The 18,129-nt window shown below is 55.6% G+C and overlaps 2 protein-coding genes across 3 annotated transcripts; one reads left to right on the top strand and one right to left on the bottom strand.

Annotated features, from left to right (window-relative positions):
• The first annotated feature begins 312 nt into the window (after positions 1 to 312).
• Positions 313 to 3,815, top strand: RNASEH2C (ribonuclease H2 subunit C). Its single transcript, XM_050960431.1, has 5 exons — positions 313 to 401; positions 1,421 to 1,608; positions 1,875 to 1,987; positions 2,315 to 2,434; positions 3,655 to 3,815. Exons 1-5 carry the CDS (start codon positions 346 to 348, stop codon positions 3,685 to 3,687), a joined length of 510 nt encoding a protein of 169 aa, XP_050816388.1. The 5' UTR covers positions 313 to 345; the 3' UTR covers positions 3,688 to 3,815.
• A 1,260-nt stretch (positions 3,816 to 5,075) lies between these two features.
• KAT5 (lysine acetyltransferase 5) lies at positions 5,076 to 17,652 on the bottom strand. Of its 2 annotated transcripts, XM_050960422.1 has the most exons (14): positions 17,551 to 17,652; positions 17,397 to 17,463; positions 13,503 to 13,571; positions 12,581 to 12,717; positions 11,932 to 12,111; positions 11,047 to 11,127; positions 10,385 to 10,459; positions 9,563 to 9,811; positions 8,935 to 9,024; positions 7,224 to 7,364; positions 6,440 to 6,533; positions 6,200 to 6,359; positions 5,960 to 6,041; positions 5,076 to 5,619 (listed from the first exon to the last, which is right to left on the bottom strand). In XM_050960422.1, exons 1-14 carry the CDS (start codon positions 17,560 to 17,562, stop codon positions 5,485 to 5,487), a joined length of 1,572 nt encoding a protein of 523 aa, XP_050816379.1. In that variant the 5' UTR covers positions 17,563 to 17,652; the 3' UTR covers positions 5,076 to 5,484. The 2 variants fall into 2 exon arrangements, with proteins under 2 accessions (XP_050816379.1, XP_050816380.1); XM_050960423.1 differs by lacking the exon at positions 11,932 to 12,111.
• Positions 17,653 to 18,129: the final 477 nt, after the last annotated feature.

The following is an 18,129-nucleotide window of genomic DNA, read 5'->3' as shown; positions in this document are numbered from 1 at the left end:
AATCAGGACATCTGGTCACCCTAACTGCTGAGCAGCTGAATTAGCGTCCTTCCCTCCGGTACAAAAACACAGGCCAGCTGGCAGCTCCCGTGCATGGCTCCCTCCAGCGGGCACCCCCTGAATGCAGCCCAGGGGCCTAGCCCTGCTCCCGCACCTGGGTCAGCGCGGGGGAGGGAGGCGCTCAGAGGCGGCTTCTCTATCTCCCCGCAGGACCGGAGGCGGGGGGGGGGGGAGGGTTTCACTGCCGCCGCCGGTAGGCCCCAGCGGCGGGACTGCCACTCCCATCATGCACCGGGGGCGAGGCTGTCTTGGGCGTGCGCGGGCCTCAGGACTACAGCCCCCAGCATGCACCGGGCTTCCCGTCCCCGTGCTGCGCGCGGGACGCTCGGAGAGGGCGGCAGGTGAGCGGGGATCCAGGCTGGGAGAAGCCGGCGGAAGGGAACGCGCGGACCCGGAGACCCCACTCACTACGGCCCCGTCCCGGGCAGCGTCCTGCCCACGTGGGGAGGCGGATTCCTGACAAGGTTCCGCCCCTGGCCCCCCAGAAACTCTTCCCCCCCCCGCCAGGGATGAGGCGCCCTGCTCAGGAACTGCCCCCCCCCACCCCGCCCGGGATGAGGCCCCCTGCTCAGGAACTGCACCCCCCCCGCGCCAGGGATGAGGCGCCCTGCTCAGGAACTGCCCCCCCCACCCCGCCCGGGATGAGGCCCCCTGCTCAGGAACTGCACTCCCCCCCGCGCCAGGGATGAGGCGCCCTGCTCAGGAACTGCCCCCCCCACCCCGCCCGGGATGAGGCCCCCTGCTCAGGAACTGCACTCCCCCCCGCGCCAGGGATGAGGCGCCCTGCTCAGGAACTGCCCCCCCCACCCCGCCCGGGATGAGGCCCCCTGCTCAGGAACTGCCCCCCCCTGCCAGGGATGAGGCGCCCTGCTCAGGAACTGCCCCCCCCCTGCGCCAGGGATGAAGTGCCCTGCTCAGGAATTGCTCTCCCCGCCCCCCAGCAGGGATGAGGTGCCCTGCTCAGGAACTGGCCCCCCCCGCCAGGGATGAGGCGCCCTGCTCAGGAACTGCCCCCTCGCCCCCCCGCCAGGGATGAGGCGCCCTGGTCAGGAACTGCCCACACACACACACCAGGGATGAAGCGCCCTGCTCAGGAACTGCCCCCCCCCCCCGCGCCAGGGATGAGGCACCCTGCTCAGGAATTGCCCTCCCCGCCCCCCAGCAGGGATGAGGTGCCCTGCTCAGGAACTGGCCCCCCCCTGCCAGGGATGAGGCGCCCTGCTCAGGAACTGCCCCCTCGCCCCCCCGCCAGGGATGAGGCACCCTGCTCAGGAATTGCCCTCCCCGCCCCCCAGCAGGGATGAGGTGCCCTGATCAGGAACTGTCCCCAAACCCTCCCCCTCTCACTGTCTCTCGCCAGGCCCCAGCTGAGCAGTGCCTGCCTCTGGAGCAAGATGTCTGAGAGCAGCAGCCCCATTCGGCTGGACCTGAGCTCCCTGCGGGGGGCGCCCCAAGATGTCCTACACCTGCTGCCCTGTGAGGTGGAGCACAACGGCAGTGCCCCAGTGGACAGATACTTCACCCCGGCCATCCGCCATGGCTCGCAGGGTTGGTGACTTCCCTCCATACTTGCCAGCGGGTGTGCTGCAGGGAGCAGGATGGGGGCTCCCACCCCTTAGTCAGTGCTGACCTTAGGGACACTGTGCTGCTGCAGGGATGGGATGGGGGCTCCGTAAGGGGTGCTCTCCCCTCAATCAGCATAGATCCCAGTACCCCTGCCTGGAACTTGAGTTGCTGTGCCCATTTCTCAGTCAGGTGCATCCCCTGGCCAAGTTCCTGTCTCCCCAGCTCAGTGTTGGTCTCTCTCCCTGCAGAGAAATCTGTATCCTTCCGTGGCAGGAGCCTCAAGGGGCAGGAGGTGATGGTGCCCCAAGGTTATGTGGGGCTGGTTCTGAAGGAGGATCAAAGGCCCTGCACAGAGGAGGAGGTGAGCCCTATGAGAGTGGGGTGGATAGGGGAGAAGCAGCCCTGGGATGCTGGCACCTGCCTGGGGGAAGGCTATGGGGCTGGACCCATGATCTTGCCTTGGGCTGGGATCCAGCAGGAGGGAGCACTGGTAGCTTCTGGGGACACATGCCCCCTTTGGGGCTGGGTGGGAGGGGTGGTGTTACCCCTCTGGGGACAAGGCCATCAGAGCTGGGAACAGCGTAGTGTTAGCCCTCACGCTAAAGGGAGGTGTGCCTTGGAGCTGGCTGGGGGCCCCCTCAGCCCACTGCCTGTACTCCTACGTGACTCCCAGCCTCCCGTGCTGCAGGAGCGGACTGTGCGGCTGAAATCAACTTTTGGGACGCTGACCGTTTGGAACCTGGAGCGGGCTCCAAGTGCGGATGATGGGCTGCTCCTGGCTCTGAGCTGGCCAGGGATCGCAGAGGCCGTAAGTATTGATGTGCTGCTCTCCTGTCCGTTACCCCCACCCCAAAACAGTGAGGGGGGCTGGTGGCGCGTGTTAGGGCCTGGTCTTGCTGCCGCAGCTACAAAGGGATGGGGGGGCAAGATCCCCCCCATTCCACAAAGACTCGCACACTAGCTCTGTGTTTGGTCCATTATGGCAATGAACAGGTATGTTCTCAGCCCTGCCCCATCCAATCATCAGGCTGCTTTTGTGGTTCACCTAGTATCCCTTGAGTTGCTAGGGGTGAGACAATCATTACATCCCATAATACCCCTGCATTCACCTACACACACTGTTAGTGAAGGGGGGCTGGCTGTGTGTATGGGGCCAGGTAAATGCCATTATGATTGGTCCCCTCAGAGTGAGTCAAATACTCTGGGATGAAATAACTACAGGGGAGTCGCATCTTATGCAGGGGTTAGGTTCTGAAGTCCGTGCGTAAGGCGACAATCGCATATAGTCAAACGCTCATTGAATGGAATGGCGGGTGGAATCGCCCGCACTACAGGTACAGTATTTAAATTGCTGTTTTTCAGGTTTTTGTTTTGCTGAGTGGGTATAGTTAAAATCGCACAAGTTAAGTGCGCCTATGATGCACTGTATAGCCCATCATTTATACCCTCCGTAGACACCCAGCCATGCCCCTGCCCCAAAATATATCCCCAATACCCCAACTGCTGTGAATAGGGGGAATGCCTCCAGGCCTAGCAGGGGGCAGAGAGCTGAGGCTGTCTTGGCCTGCAAGGGGTGGCTGGGTGTTCTTGGGCCTTGACATGGGCAAATGGAAGATGCTGTCCAAAGCATTCTGCCCAGCCTGGCGGGCACTACCCCCTTGCGGGGGAACGTGGCAAAGGCAAAGTAATTGCTGTGCAGGACTGGGGCTCAGAACTCCTGCCCTTGGCTCCATCTGTGCCTCAGTTTCCCCTCCACTCTGTTGCTTTAGACAGAGCTTCATAAAGCAGTGAGTCTCCTGGGGTGTTTGTGCAATGCTTGGCCCAACAGGAGCCCCAGTTTCAGTGGGGAGGAGCAATCTAGGGCCGGGTACAATGGGGGAACCTCCCCACTTTGTCAGGGCCTCTAAGCAGTACTGTGTTACACCTAACAGCAGCAGCTGTTCCTGCACTGTTGTTCCTTCAGGGCTGGAATCCTATGGGTGCGGGGGGGGGCAGGTGACTTCTGACAGGTCACCTCTCTCATTGCAGATCCATGCACCAGTGTCGAGGAAGGAACAGTGAGTCATGGCGGAGGCAGCGGTCCCAGGACTGCTAGCCACTGGCTGCCGCTGGGGTCTGCGCTGGGATTTTTTTGGCCCCATCACCCTGCGTGGTGGCTCCATGCTGAGAATACATGGATCTCACAAAGATGCCTGCTTGGTCTGAGTCATGATTCCAGAGTTCACTGACCCAGCTCCTGGAAACAGGTGGGCCAGCATCTCCCCTGGTCCACAGCTGGCCAGCTGCCCTCTGCGCTGGAGATTGGGGATGGGAAGGCTGAGTGCTATGGACCTTCTGCTGCAAACACTGATCCTGCAGGTCCCTGGGACAGGCAGCTTCAACATCCGGCACAGGGCAAAACTGAGGCTTGCTGAAGCCTGGCCCAAGTCACAGCAGCTGAGTGGGATAGAACCCAGGTGTCCTGAATCCCAGCCACTCTTCAAACTACTTGGCCATGATTCTCCCTAGATGTCTCATGCTACCCAGGAAGGACTCCAATGCAGGAGCCAGGGCTCGTGGGTTCTTTCCCCCCTCCTCCCTGCTGTGCCTCCATTTCCCCCTCTGAATGAGGCAGGGAAGTGCTAGCACATTCAAGAGACCCTGGCAGGACTGACCAGCTAGAGGCAGGACAGGGCAGTGCAGCAGGGTTGTGCTTGCAGCCTCGTCTTTCTTCCCCTCTCTCCAGGCTGCCACAAGCTTTGGCACGAAGCAGGTCCCCACCCGGAACCATTCTTGCCCAAGGAATAGTCAGCATTGTTACTTTCTGGGGGGAGCACCCTTTTAGCAAGGCCTAACTCCACTGTGTGGCTGCTGTTTGCAGGTGAGGCTGTTGCCAGACCTGTACGGGAGGGTGAGGCAAGGCTAGTCAGGCCCACAGGCTTGGCCGAAGTAGCAGGACAGGGATCAGCACCATGAGTCTGCCAGAGAAGCTAGGGGAGGGGTGGGGGGGAGATAAGGGTTTAGTGGTCAGCCCTGTCTTGACCCACTGGCAATCAGCCCGTCACCTGTCCATTGCTTGGTGCTGCTGCCCCCAGCACAGGGGGACAGCTGGTTCCAGATCCTGCTGTAACTGCTGCTCCCAGGGAGAGAGAAATATGCCACCAGGGCAGGGGGAGCATAGCAGCTTTGAGATCCTAAACTTGTGTTTGGCCACAGCTTCAGGCAGCCTGCACCCTTCCAAGCTTTGGATGTGTTCATTGTACAGGGAGGGCTGCAGCTGGCTCTGGGGTGACACACACAAGCTGCTACTGGCAAGACACTGCTCACTAATGGAAGAAGTGGCTGCACCCCAGAATCCCTGGGAGCTGAGGCCTGATGCTGCTCAGGGTATTGCACAGCCCTGGAGAAGATAATGCAGCCTGACCACCCTCTCATCCTTCTCTAACTGATTTTAAAAGGGCCAAGATCAATCATTTTAGGATCTTTATCAAAAACTCAGATCGAGTGACAGAGAAACGCAGATGCTGGCCAGCTGCTGAGAGCCCAGGCCACTCATTCTCAGCCTTTGGGCTCCTCGGTCACATCCCACGCTGTCCATGGTGGCCTGGCAAGATGCAAGTCCTACACACAAATGGGGCCCTCACCCTGGTGCTGAGACAAGGAGAGCAACATGGGGGCCTCTGCCCCTTCCCATGGGGCTCGAGCCACGGCCAGAGAACGATGCAGCCCCAGCCTAGCCCTGTGGCAGAGCACATGATCACCCTTGGAGATGCTGTTGCCTAGTCTGTCCCGGCCCTGGGATAAACTCCCAGGAGCTGCACGAGAGTTGGAAGGCTGTGAGGCACCATGGGGGAGTGGGTGGCAGATAGGCCCTGCCTCTCACCACTTGCCCCTCTTGCTCCAGTCCTTGGGGGTGAAGTGCAGACACTTTGAGTCAATGCGCAGGATCCGCTTCAGCATTGCCCGCTCGTGCCCATCCACTATGTCCTCTGAGAGCGTCAGAATGTACTGGCCCTTTAAGGGAGAGAGCAGGGGCCCAAGTCAGTGATGGGGTTCAAGAGAAATGTCTTGTCAGGGTCCCCGAGAAAATTAGTGAAGGGACCTGAGCCAACCTAGCTGCTTGTCTCCACTGATGTGTTTTGGTCCCATGGGGCAGCCTAATCAGCATCCCCTGTCTCCCAGAGCCAGGGACAGACCTCATGAGTCCTGCCTCCCAGCCCCCCTTAATTCAGCTACCCTCGTGCCTTGGTATCGCTCCATGCTAGCGGCATATACAAGGAAGCCACTTGCCCCTCTTGGGTACTGCTAGGCATCTCACTGCCTGCCTCCAAAGCATTCCCCCCAGGGTGGATACCTTGTAGTAATTTATGAGGTTCAGGTACTGCAGCGTGGAGATCACGTCCTCCTTCTTGATGCTGGTGATCTCACTGATTTCGCTGAAAGGGAATGGCAGACATCAGGGGGTGGAGGTCACTGGGGGGCGGAGGCAGGAGCCAACAGCACCTACCCCATGTTCCCTGTCACTGATTATTGGTGCAGAATCCTCTGCTCTAGGATTGAGGGTGGAGTTTGGGATTGTGGGCGGGGCACTCACTTGATGGTGATCTGTGGGCGCTCCCCGTTCTCAGACTTCAGGTTCATGAGGATCTCCAGGATGGTCTGGGACCAGTAGCTGCGGTAGGAGAGGAGCCCGAGGTCTGAGAGTGGCTTCTCTGGCGTCCCCGTCTTCCCTTCCACCTTGGAGAGCTCGTAGCCTGCCGGGGATGGGGGGAGGAAATGGGATGACGGAGACAGAGATCAGGGGAGGGAGCTGGGGTGGGAAGGTGCCACTTACTGAATTCGATGAGCAGCTTGCCATAGCCTCGCCTCTGGTATGGGGGCAGGGTCAAGATGCAGGCCACATTATAGTCTTCTGTTGACTCCTTCTCCTACGGCAAACAGTAAAGGAATCACACCTCAGCCAGTGGCTGCAGATTGCTTTGATGCTGGGTGTTCCAGTGACTCCTCTACCATCAAGACCGCCACAGATCCCCATGCCTTGTACCATGAGTTCTGGCCTCATCCACTGCAGCCCCTGCATGAATTTCCGCTCATGCCCCCTTCCACAAATCCTGACCCTGGCCACAGATTCCTGCTCACACACCCTCCCACGGATCCTCTCACAGGCCACAATAGCCCCCTGCCACAGATTGGGGTCATGACCACATTAGTCTGAGCCTTCGATCCCCACCTATGGCAATAGCCACACCAGTCCCCTCCCGCACCCCAACCACAAATTCCCATCCTTGGTCACAGCGACCCCTTCCCCCTCGTCCCAGATAGCCACAGCAGCCCACAGACAGAGCCCAGTCAATGGGCGAGTGGCTGTGACAAGGCACAGCGATTCCCTGACCAACAGCTAGTTTCTCAGATGCTCCCTAGCTTCTATGACACTTCAGGCATCTCCCATGGGGAGGCTCTGATCCCATCAGCCGGTGAGGCCAGCCCATGGGATTCCTATTATACCACAGTGACCTGCTCTGACTGGCCAGAGAACAGTGGGAGAGCAAGGGCCGTGACAGGAGCAGGGATGGAGGGTCCCATCCAGGGAGTAGGCAGCACAGGGCAGTGCCTCTCACCTTGGAGAAATAGCCCACGATGTGGAAGCCCTTGCAGTCGTACTCGGTCATGACATAGAACAGGAAGGGGTCAGTGTCATAGTACAGGGTCTTGTGGTCCAGGAAGCACTTCGCCAGCAGGCAGAGGTTCTGTGAGTAGCTCTGCAGGGACAGCATAAGCCAGAAACATTAACATCCCCACTCTACTGCCAGGATATGTGTGTGTGTCAGCTAGCTTCAGGAGGCTGCTGGGGGTGGAGGGGAGGGGGCAGCTCTAGTCACCTGCCCCCTAGCCCAATGGGGATCTGCGCTCAGACCTTCTCCAGCCCGCTTCACCAGAGTGGCTCAGGCCACAGTACTGAAGTCCCGCGTTGCCCAGGACATTGTCATAAGCAAACTAGAGAAATGTGTCAAGGAGTCCGGTGGCACCTTAAAGGCCAACAGATTTATTTGGGCATAAGCTTTCGTGGGTAACCGCCCCCGCACAAAATCTGAAGAAGTGCATCTGAAGAAGTGGGGTTATTTATGCCCAAATAAATCCATTAGTCTTTCAGGTGCCACTGGACTGCTCGTTGTTTTTGTGGATACAGACTAACACGGCTTCCCCTCTGATACTACAGAAATGTGGTCTCAGTGTTTCTCAACCTTTTTGATACCAGGGACCAGCTTGCTGCCTTCCTAACCTGTGTCAGGAAGATCTCAAGGACCGGCTCTGTTCTAGATAAAGTTACTATATGGTGGGCACACAACTGGTTAAAAAGACCGTACTCAAGGAGTAGTTATCAATGGTTCACTGTCAAACTGGGAGGGCAGAGCTACTGGGATGCCATAGGCATCAGTCCTGGGTCCAGTACTATTCAATATTCATTAATGACTTTAGATATTGGAGTGGAGGCTATGCTTATAAAATCTGCTGCTGATAACAAGCTGGGAGAGGTTGCAAGCACTTTGGAGGACAGGCTTAGAATTCAGAATGATATTGATACATTGGGAGAATTGGTCTGAAAACAACAACATTGATTTCAGTAAAGACAAGTGCAAAGTACAGCACTTAGTGGTAGTCCTGCTGAAAAGATTCTGGAGGTTAGTATGAGTCATCAATGTGATGCAGTTGCAAAAAAGGCTAATATCAATTTGTGGTGTATTAACCGGAGTGTCGTATGTGAGATGTGCGAGGTCCCGTTCTACTCAGCACTGGTGAGGTCTCAGCTGGAGAACTGTGTCCAGATTTGGATGCCACACTTCTAGTTAAGTATTAGAATAGGTTTCCAAGGGAAGTTGTAAAATCCGTCACTGGAGGTTTTTAAGACAGGTTGTTAGACAAACACCTGTCAGGGATGATCTAGGTTTATTGGTCCTGCCTTAGCACAGGGGCTGCGCTAGATGACCTCTTGAGGCCTCTTCTAGCCCTACATTTCTATGATTCTACAGGGGAGGAGGGTGTGACAGAATCCCTTGTATGGGAAACTGAGGCACAGAGATGGGAATGAACTTCCTTGAGGTTACCCAGAGAAGCATCAGTCAGGCTGGGAATGAACCCAGGAGTCCTGACTCCCAGCCCCTCTCTGTTGTAGCCACTTTAACTCATTTCTACAGCCAGACATCCCTGTCACACACCCAGGCTCCCAGACCCTGGAATCAGGCAGTCTCCTAAGGGTTAAAGGTGGAACAGAGAGCCCCACCCCAGCCGTGCCCTAGTGAGGGGACCTCCTGCCCCAGACCTGCCCCTTGCCTTGTTCTTGCGCCCATCGATCTCAAAGAAGGAGATGGTGCCTTTACGGTAGATTTCATTCCCAGGCGGGTGCCGCAGGTCGCACTTGGTCTGTGGGAGAGAGAATCCCATGCGAGCAGTCAGACCCTGCACCTTGCACATGGGGCACCTCGACTGCACAATGACACCAATGATTGGGGGATAGAGGGGCTGAGTTCCAAGGGGAGAGGGAAAGAAATGGATGCTTCTAGCAGAGTGCAGGGGAGCAGCAAACAGGTTACTTGGAGCCAAAGAGTAAACCCCCGAGAGACAGAGTCTGCCTCTCCCTCTCCTTCCAGCTGGTAGAACTAGGATTAGAGAATTACACAGCTACAGGGACTCCTCACCCCGCACTGAGATGCAACATCCTCTGGAGTGGGGCAAAGGGTGCTGTTTATACAGGTATCCCTCGCCTGGTGCCAAGTGGGGCCGGGGTCAGCACCGACTTGGAGGGAAATGCAGCCCCTACTGAGTCACCCATCCTGCTCCCTGCAGGCCAGAGCCCCTAGTGCCACGCTAGGGAACACACTCGGGGAGAAGCCCTGGGATCATGGAGTCGGGGCTGTGCCTGCCGGAGGCCATGCAGGGGCATGGGGAGGGTGATACGTACTAGGTGCCTCTGCAGGCACTTGAGGCTTTTGACGTATTTGAGGCAGAACTCGCAGAGGTACAGCACAGGCAGGGTGGTGAGCTCCTGCGGGTAGGGTGAGAAGTACCAGGGCTTCAGGCGGTGCCGGCCCAGCTCGATGCATTCTATGTTCTTCATGCGTGTGATGATGTCATCGTGGCTGCGGTCCGACACGAGGCTGCCCGTCATGCGCGGGGCTGAGGGGATGCCGTCAGAGCTGTCCTGAGAGTCCTGCAGGTGGCACAGAGGCAGGGTCAGGAGCTGCTGGACATGCCCTCCTAACCCTTCCTCTCTAGGCCCCCCACTCAGTCTCAAATCAGGCCTCCCAGTGCCCTTCCCAAGGGCCTCCACAACCCAACAGCTGGCTGCTGATGGTGCGTGCACGGTGGCACAGAAAGGAATCCTGGCTCCTCTCCCAGATCCTGCAGGGCTTCCAGGTCTGAGAGAATGGGCCTGGGAGATCCCCAACCCACTTCTCCGCACTCAGCGCACCCAACCCTGATGGTGCTGCAGCCCCAGCCTTGGACAGGCTGTGCCTTCACCTGTACTGGGGCTCAGGGCTGCTCCTTGAGCCAGCAGCATCCCTCCAGGGAAAGGGGCAGGAGCTAGCAGAGAGCTGGGGCCAGTCAGCGGCTGCTCCAGGCCAAATCCTGGAGGGACTCCACTGATCACTCATGGAGTGGATCCCTGCCTGATGCCCTGGGAACCTGAGAGTGCTCCTCCACTGCTGGCTATGGCTGGTGGTTTCCCTGGCTGGGGTCAGCTAATGTCCCATCCCTCCATTCAAGTCGGGGCAGAGTTTACCTCATCTGTGCCCAGGCAGTTGGATTTCCTCTTCCTGCCAGGCTGGGCAGCCACGGCTCTCCTGGCTGAGCCGTTCTGGAAAAGAAGGTGAGAGGGGTGTTATGTGCAGCTGGAAGAGAAGGTGAGAGGGGTGTTATGTGCAGGCCATGGGCAGGAGGAGGGATCAGCCATTTCCTGGCAGCAGCGCAGGGATGGGCTCCGCCTCCCATCGTCACCTGACCAGTGGGATGGAGCTAGGAACAAGGCAGTTTTAAGAGAATCCTACACTACAAGGCAGGCCCTGGCCCCACCAGGAGCCAGAGCTGGAAGCATGAGGACTGATCAGAACTTCCCCCAGGAGGCAGGCGGGTGTTGTCTCCACTGGGGCTGAACTCTTTCTGCTCCACACAGAGCACCTTGCTGAGTCCACTAAGCAGTGGGGCTGGGGGTTAATGCCCTTTGGTTGCATTTGGGTTACATTTTCTCCGCAAGCATGACGGTAAGAAGCTGTGATTTTGCCCTGATCACAGGTCTCCAGGAGCTCAGGCCCCAGTCTCAGGGTAATAGTGCCTGGGCCTACACCCAGCCCTGAGCAGGAAGGAGCAAGAAACAGTGCCCAGAGCTCTCCCTGTGATGGAAATACCCCTCCCCCCTGTACATCCCATCAACCCCTCTGCTCTTACCTGGGGGAACACAGAGGCTTGAGTGGTCTCTGTGGAAGCAGGGACAGGGGTTGCTGGGGAAACCACCTCCACCTTCCGCTTCTGAAACAGACCCAAAAAATGGTTCATCCCCATGGGATGCTGCAACGCTTCACAGTCCTCCGCCCCTGCACAGCATCCCCCACAGGGGCAGCGTCTCATCTGCAGAGGTACGGGCATCACAGTGTCTTGTAATCTCAAAAAAAACCTTCTAGGCCGTTTATATGGGGATTCCTCACCCAGCACTGACTTGCAGCTGCCTCTAGGGTGGGACACAGGGCTGTTTATACAGAGATCCCTGGCGCTGAGAGACCTCCTCCTCTGGGGTGGGGCGTCAGGGCTGTTTAACAGCACACAGCAGTGCTGCATGACGGTGCAGAGCAGGAGGGTAAGAATCGCTTTTCCAGCTAAAACTACATGAAGTTCTAGGGAGGCAGAAAGTAACTGTCCACGCTCTGATTTGGCTAAAACACCGTGGTTCACACCAAGACCCTGAGGGAAGGGCCGAGAGATCTTTAATGACCAAGAGTGGTTCCTTATCTGCATCGTCTGGCTGAGGTTTCACAGCCCCTCTAGCTTCACACTAACTTTGAGGAAAAGGCGCCTGCTACTGAGCCCCCACTGCCAGCAGCACACTGCTCTCTAGCATCAGGATATGAAGAACGGTGAGCTCCATGTGACTCTGGGTGGGGGGAGAATGCCCCCTAGTGAATCCCCAGCACCATGTCTTGGGGGTCTCCCATGCAAGTCCAGACCCAGCCTGACCCCGGCCAGCTTGTGTGACCTGGCGCGATCCCAGCCTGTGGCCATGTCCAGACCATGCTGAGGACGTGAGGTGGGGGAGGTATCCCCGGCGCCGGTGCGTACCGTTGTCCGATGGTTCGGCTGGACACAGGAGCTGGAGGAGAGGGGTTGGTCAGGCTCCCCGGGAACAGCCTCCCTCTCCTTGGGTAGATTAAAGCGGAGCGTTATCTGCACTGGGATGGGCAGGGTTTTACCGCTGGCTGGAGTTGAGGCAGGTTGTAGAGACAGATCCAAGGTCTTCCTCTGAGTAGGGATGAAGATGGGGGTGGGAGGGAGTTACCAACACACCCAGTGGGGGAGAGGATGAAGTGCTGGTCGGGTGAGGGGGGCGTGGTGCCACTGTCCCAGCTCACCGCGGGCCAGGCAGCGAGAGGAGTACATGGGTCCAGAGAGATACGAGTTAGTGCTAGGGCCAATGCTGGGCCCTGCTCTTAGGATAAGTGGTACTCTAGCATCCCTGCCTTGGAGACCTGTATGTTTGCAACCCTTGGGTTGGGATCAGGTGGAGGGAGCCAGCCTGCGCCATCAGGGAGAACACGGTTCTGGGTAAGCGTCTGCATCTCCCCATCCCCCCTGCCATCCCAAGACCCTCCAACAATCCCTAGTGTCGTCCTCCTGATCCCCAGGCCAGCGCTCTCATCCCAGCCCGCCCCCATAGCATCCTCCAGAGCAGCACTAGCATCCTCCCTGGCCTATGGCCAGCTCCTCTTACCACTTCCCGCTCCGGGGAGCCGGGCCGGGAGCCAGGCAGCCCATTCTTGGTGGGAGTCTTGGCTTCCTTCTTGGGGAACTGGATCTTCTTCAGGTCCAGCCGGTCATGGGTCACCCATTCATCCAGACGCTTGTTAACTGCGGCGGTGGGGAGACCAGGTTAGTGGTGCTCTCTGTTAGGGTGATGGGAGAGGAGGAAAGAGGCCCCTGCGGACAGCCAGTCCCGGGCAGAAAAGTGGTGCTAAGACTGCCCAAGGCTGGAGAGGGATGGATGAGCTGCAGAGGGGAAAGCAATGCTTCACACTGGTGAAGAGCACCACCCTCTGTCCATTTGGACAGTTGAACCCAAAACATTTAGCTCCATCAGAGTCTTGGCTCCAGAAGCAGGAGTCCTGGCTTCCTCGTATGAGTGAGGTGTATGATGAGAGGGAAAGATCTTCAGGAGGGAAAGTACAAGCCCAAGAACTCGGGACATTCATAACTATGCCACTATACGCAACACCCCCACCTGTGTGTGCGCCCAACAGGAGACCCCCCACAAACATGACAGTGCCCCGCTGGGCAGTGGGGTCAACTCTGATTCTGAAGTAAGTGCACCACCTACTGGGTCCCCAACCCCACTTGCCATGGTACTCTGATGGAAAACCTGAAAGGATCCAGAGTTCCTTCAGCTGGATCAGAGCCAACACCCCCTAGAGGGGAAAGGCCCAGTGCCCCACTCCCTCCCCCACCCCCTGAGCCAGCTAGTCCCCACAGTCTAAGGACAGATTGGAGACAGCATCCACTAAAGGGGAAAAAGCCCATAGCCTATTCCCCAGAATCCAGAGGAACTGAACTGATTTTTGTTCATGTTCTGAACCAGCCTTTGTCAGTAATGTCCTAGTCTCATTCCCAATCACCCGAGGGCCAGCCAGTTTACTCACAATCAATGTAATGTACGTAGAAAAGCTTCCGGCCACTGATGTCCTTAACACTGAGGATTTCAGCCAGAGCTGCAGGGGGAGAAGGAAATAGGATTTCAGAGGAAGTTTCCGCTCAGAGCAGAGATGCAAGAAACTCTCCCTTGTAATGTTTATCCACCACTGGGATCCAGAGTTAGGAACAGAATGCACAGGGTGGCTGCTTGCCACCAGAAATTGGCAGGGGGCGTACACAGTTACAACAGGCTGCATGAAGTTAGGTGCTGTGATGGGAGGGTCATGCCCAAATCTCTTCCCTCCCCCCCACCCACACCTGCTTCTCCCTCTCCCCTCCCAGAGCTGAGAACAGAACACAGGTGGCCTGGCCGCTAGTGTTCTACTCCCCTTCCACATCCAGGATTGGAAACTAGAAGTCCTTGACTCCTAGCCCTCAGCTCTAACCACTAGACCCAACTGCCTCCATAGAAACGCCACCCCAACAATGAGTAGTGAAGGCAGTATATTTTAGACAGAAACTGACAATTTTTTGAAATTGCCATATTCTGAAAAGATCTGTTTGTGAGACTGTTTCCCAGGAAACACTCCGGCTCTGATGCTGCGCTCTACAACACGCTAGAGGACTCAATGGGGAGTGCTGGGCATGGCGGGATCAGGGGCAATCTCCCAGATATTGTTTATATTCCTTTCAAAACACTTGTAGAAGGGTTTTTCTTCCTAACCCCATGTTGATGCTTATAAGGATTTGTTTTTTTTTTCCAGCAATGAAGAATTTGACTATGGAGAGTTAAGAGTGAAACTGCATTGAGCTGTCAAATGAACACAGTGAACAATCTGGGGAGAAAAGAAAAATATGTATATTAGTTTGATTCAATTCCTTCAGTTCTAGTCAGCGTGGGCATTACTTTTAACTGCTATAGGTCCAAAAGGCGCAAGGTCACACAGCTAAGAGAGCAGGTGAACTGTTTAAGATGGGTACTGTACTGTGGAAAGCAGCAACTCTGAAAAGGACATAGAGTTCATGGTAGATAACCAGTTAAACATGAGCTTCCAGTGTGACGCTGTAGCTAAAAGGGTGAATGTAATCCTTGGATGGATAAGCAGGAGTATCTCAAGCAGGAGCTGGGATGGGCTATATACAGAGGTAATAGCATTACTGAATACTCTGTGTCCCATTCGGCTGGCCACACTTCAAAATGGAAGCTGAAAAATTGGAAAGAGAGCTACAAGAATGATTTGAGGTCTGGAAGACTTGCTTGACAGTGAATGCAATCTATGTCGCTTATACAGGAGGAGGTTAAAAGGTGACTGGACCATGCTACATGGGGAGAAGATTCTTGACAGCAGAGGGCTCATTAATGTAGCAGATAAATCTAGAAGCTGGATATTCAGTCTGGAAATGAGTCTTTAAATCAAGATTAGACATCTCTTTCTAAAAGTTACATTCTAGCTTGACCACCAGATCTGGGCTGGATGCAGGAATGGCTATGGGGGAGGAGGGGGTTGAGAGACAGGTGAGCAATAGGCACCGGGGGGGGGGGCGGGGGGACAAACAAAAAAACCCACCTCTCCTGGGAAGACAGATGAAATGACTGGGATTGTTTGTCATACAGAGGAGGAGAAGAAAATGTTACACAATAAAAGTATACGAAAGAATGACTGGGATAAAGAATGGGGATGGGAACCTCTGTTCTCTATGTCTCGTAGCACAAGAGCAATGGGAATTTCAGAGAAACTTCAAAACCGATCAAAGGACATCCTTTTTCATGTAATACACCATCAGCCTCTGGAACTCACTGTCACTTGACACAGCTGAGTGCAGGATCCCAAAAGAGACTGGGGGTTTATAAGGATAATGAGACTGCCCAGGATCAACAGAAAAAAGAACAGGAGTTTTGGAATCCTCTCATCCTCTAAATATTGGGGGAATCCACCCACATCAGGTTATTCCACTGTGAAGTAAGATATTTTACACCTATGCTCATGGAATTTTTCCTATGCTCATGGAATTGTTTAAGTGGGAAGGCTGTGAAGAATATAAAATAAAAATATCCTCTGCAAGTCAGTTACAGATTTAGGGCAACACCTCCACATGATTCTATTGGATCTGGCAGGAGAAATCTTTGCAGAACTTGGGAGGGTGACAATAGAGGCATATGAGAGGTTATCATGGTAATATAGGAGTGTGTCTAGAAAAACACATGTTTGGATTTCACTGAAATAAGACATTTTGGTTTTGTCCCAACTCTGGCAGCATTTCACTATGTCTATGTCATTCATTATAAATCATAATTAATACACAAATAGTGTGATTAATTATATATTAATAAAAGAGGGCCCTGGGAGTCAGAACTCCTGAGTTCTATTCCTGGCTCTGGGAGGGGAGTGAAAAGTAATCTTTAGAGGAGAAGGGGCTTTGTACTGCCGTCCATAAGTGTAGCATTGGAGGCATGGAATCAGGACTTCTTGGTTCTCTTGCCAGCTCTGACAGGGGAGTATGGCCTTCAAAAATCTCTGAACCTCCTGGAAAGAGCAGAGGAGTAGGAGTCAAGACTCAAAGATTCTGTTCCTAGTTCTGCCATCTAACATGAGTATGGACAAGTTTCTTTCCCTCCCCGTGTCTCAATTTCTCCATCTATAAAATGATGATAATACCAGTGACCTGCCCAGGATTGAGGCTTCATGGAGCTTTGAGATCCCTGGATGGGATGTACAAGGCATTACTATCTACACCTTTTTTATTATTCACTATTTGTATCATGATAAGGCCTAGATTAATCACAGATCAGAGGTCCATTGTGCCAGACAACAGCCAGACCCTTACCAGGATCAGGGCATCTCCCCACTGTGCCAGGCACTGCACAATGAGAGACAATCTCTGCTCAAAAGAGCTCACAGTTCAAGTATATGACGAGAGATAATAAGTGACGGGGGAGAAAGGTGCACAAGGAATCATGTGTGTTTATAGATACCAAGGACCACTCAGAGGCTAGCACATCCCTAAATAAATAAAAAATATGGAGATATACCTATCTCATAGAACTGGAAGGGACCCTGAAAGGTCATTGAGTCTAACCCCCTGCCTTCACTTGCAGGACCAAGTGCTGATTTTGCCCCAGATCCCTAAGTGGCCCCCTCAAGGACTGAACTCACAACCCTGAGTTTAGCAGGCCAATGCTCAAACCACTGAGCTATCCCTCCCCCTGACCTGCAACACACATCCTCACCCAAGCCAACTCTGGTTCTCAGTACAGTTCTATAGTTACATGAGATCATTCTGATTCTGGAGCAGTGCCCTGGGTATTAACCAGTGTCTCCTCCGCCATGTGTGACTAGCCCTTGCCTTCAAATACTGCCCTGGGGTTCTCGATCATAACCTAAAGTGGGGGTGGTTATCCCACACACTTGGGGCACCCCATGTGATCAGGAGATGGGCAGGCAGCTCCAAAATGACAAGCCAACATTTCCTTCCCCAGGGAGCCTAAAACTCAGACCTGGAGAATGCCAAGGATTCGAGATGACCAACCACCCCCACAATCTGGGTTCAAGGCCTCTACAAGGAAAGAAGGGCCTAGCTCCACGTGGTTACTGCCCCATCACACTCCCTGTTCCATCTTCCATTAATATCCCAACCATATCCCTCTGCCAACTAGGGCCCCCCATTGGCCCCTCCTCCAATCGTCCTCATTGTACCCATCTCTTCCTCCACCCCATCTCCTCATTAGCCCCAACCCTATAGCTTCCTTAGGGCCCCTCACTCCCTTTCCACAGGAAGCACCATATCCCCACAAGTCCCATCCCCTCTTCTCCAGATATCCCCCATGGTATACATATACCCTCTAGCCCCGCCCCTTTCCTTTAAGCCACACCCCCTTCCAATTAGCCCCGCCCCTCACTTACGCCATTCATCTTCGTTATCCTGGTTGCGACGCAACACGGGCAGGCGGCAGCCCTCGGTCACCTCCCCCTGCGGGCGGGATGCAAGGCGGTTAGCGGGAACTCCTGGGAATCCCGCCCCCACCCTGGCGGACACCACCCTCCAGACCCCACTCACCACCTCCGCCATCTTGGATGCTCGCCGGGGAGCGTGGCCTTCTCTTCCGTTCCCCGCGCCGGGACACTTCCGGGATCGCGTAGGGTCCCTTCCGGTCTGTCATAGTTACTTCCGGCCCACTCAACATTAGCTTCGGTAGGATCTGGCTCTGGCCCTGTTCAGAATTACTTCCGGGAGCATGCGTGACTTCTTCCGGTTCTGGCTAGGCCCCACTCCGGGGCTGTTCGTGGCGCTCGCCTGGCTCGGAAAGGGAGCCAGCGGGCCGGTGTCAGGGAGCGAGGCGTAAATGGCGGTAGCGGGGGATTGACCCGGGCAGCTAGCTGGACTCATGGGAGGAAGTCACGTGACACAGCACGAGGCCAGTTGAGGGCCCAGCTATGTGTGGGATAGGGGGTGCCGTGTGAAACGTGTCCCTGGAGCCCCCGAGCCCGACACAGCAGCCTGGGCCCTCAGCGCCCTGACTTGGAGCCACTGAGACTCGTCTTAGGGGCTGGGAACCAGGGATCAGGAGTGCAAGCTTCTTCCATTGTTTGCTGCCAATATTTCCATCCGCTGCCCAGCCCTCTAGCTAGGGGAGGT

This window comes from Gopherus flavomarginatus, chromosome 6 (genome assembly GCF_025201925.1).
Source record: "Gopherus flavomarginatus isolate rGopFla2 chromosome 6, rGopFla2.mat.asm, whole genome shotgun sequence".
NCBI classification, from domain to species: Eukaryota; Metazoa; Chordata; order Testudines; family Testudinidae; genus Gopherus; species Gopherus flavomarginatus.
This window is presented reverse-complemented; position numbering and strand designations above follow the sequence as displayed.

Excerpts from the sequence above, each read along its gene's own strand:
- KAT5 (XM_050960422.1), bottom strand. Across the intron at positions 12,112-12,580 it reads GCTCCCCGGAGCGGGAAGTG|AGGAAGACCTTGGATCTGTC; the intron begins GTAAGAGGAGCT and ends ATCCCTACTCAG. Across the intron at positions 10,460-11,046 it reads AAGCCTCTGTGTTCCCCCAG|AACGGCTCAGCCAGGAGAGC; the intron begins GTAAGAGCAGAG and ends CTTCTTTTCCAG.
- RNASEH2C (XM_050960431.1), top strand. The coding sequence starts at position 346 with ATGCACCGGGCTTCCCGTCCCCGTGCTGCGCGCGGGACGCTCGGAGAG. Across the intron at positions 402-1,420 it reads ACGCTCGGAGAGGGCGGCAG|GCCCCAGCTGAGCAGTGCCT; the intron begins GTGAGCGGGGAT and ends GTCTCTCGCCAG. Across the intron at positions 1,609-1,874 it reads CATCCGCCATGGCTCGCAGG|AGAAATCTGTATCCTTCCGT; the intron begins GTTGGTGACTTC and ends CTCTCCCTGCAG.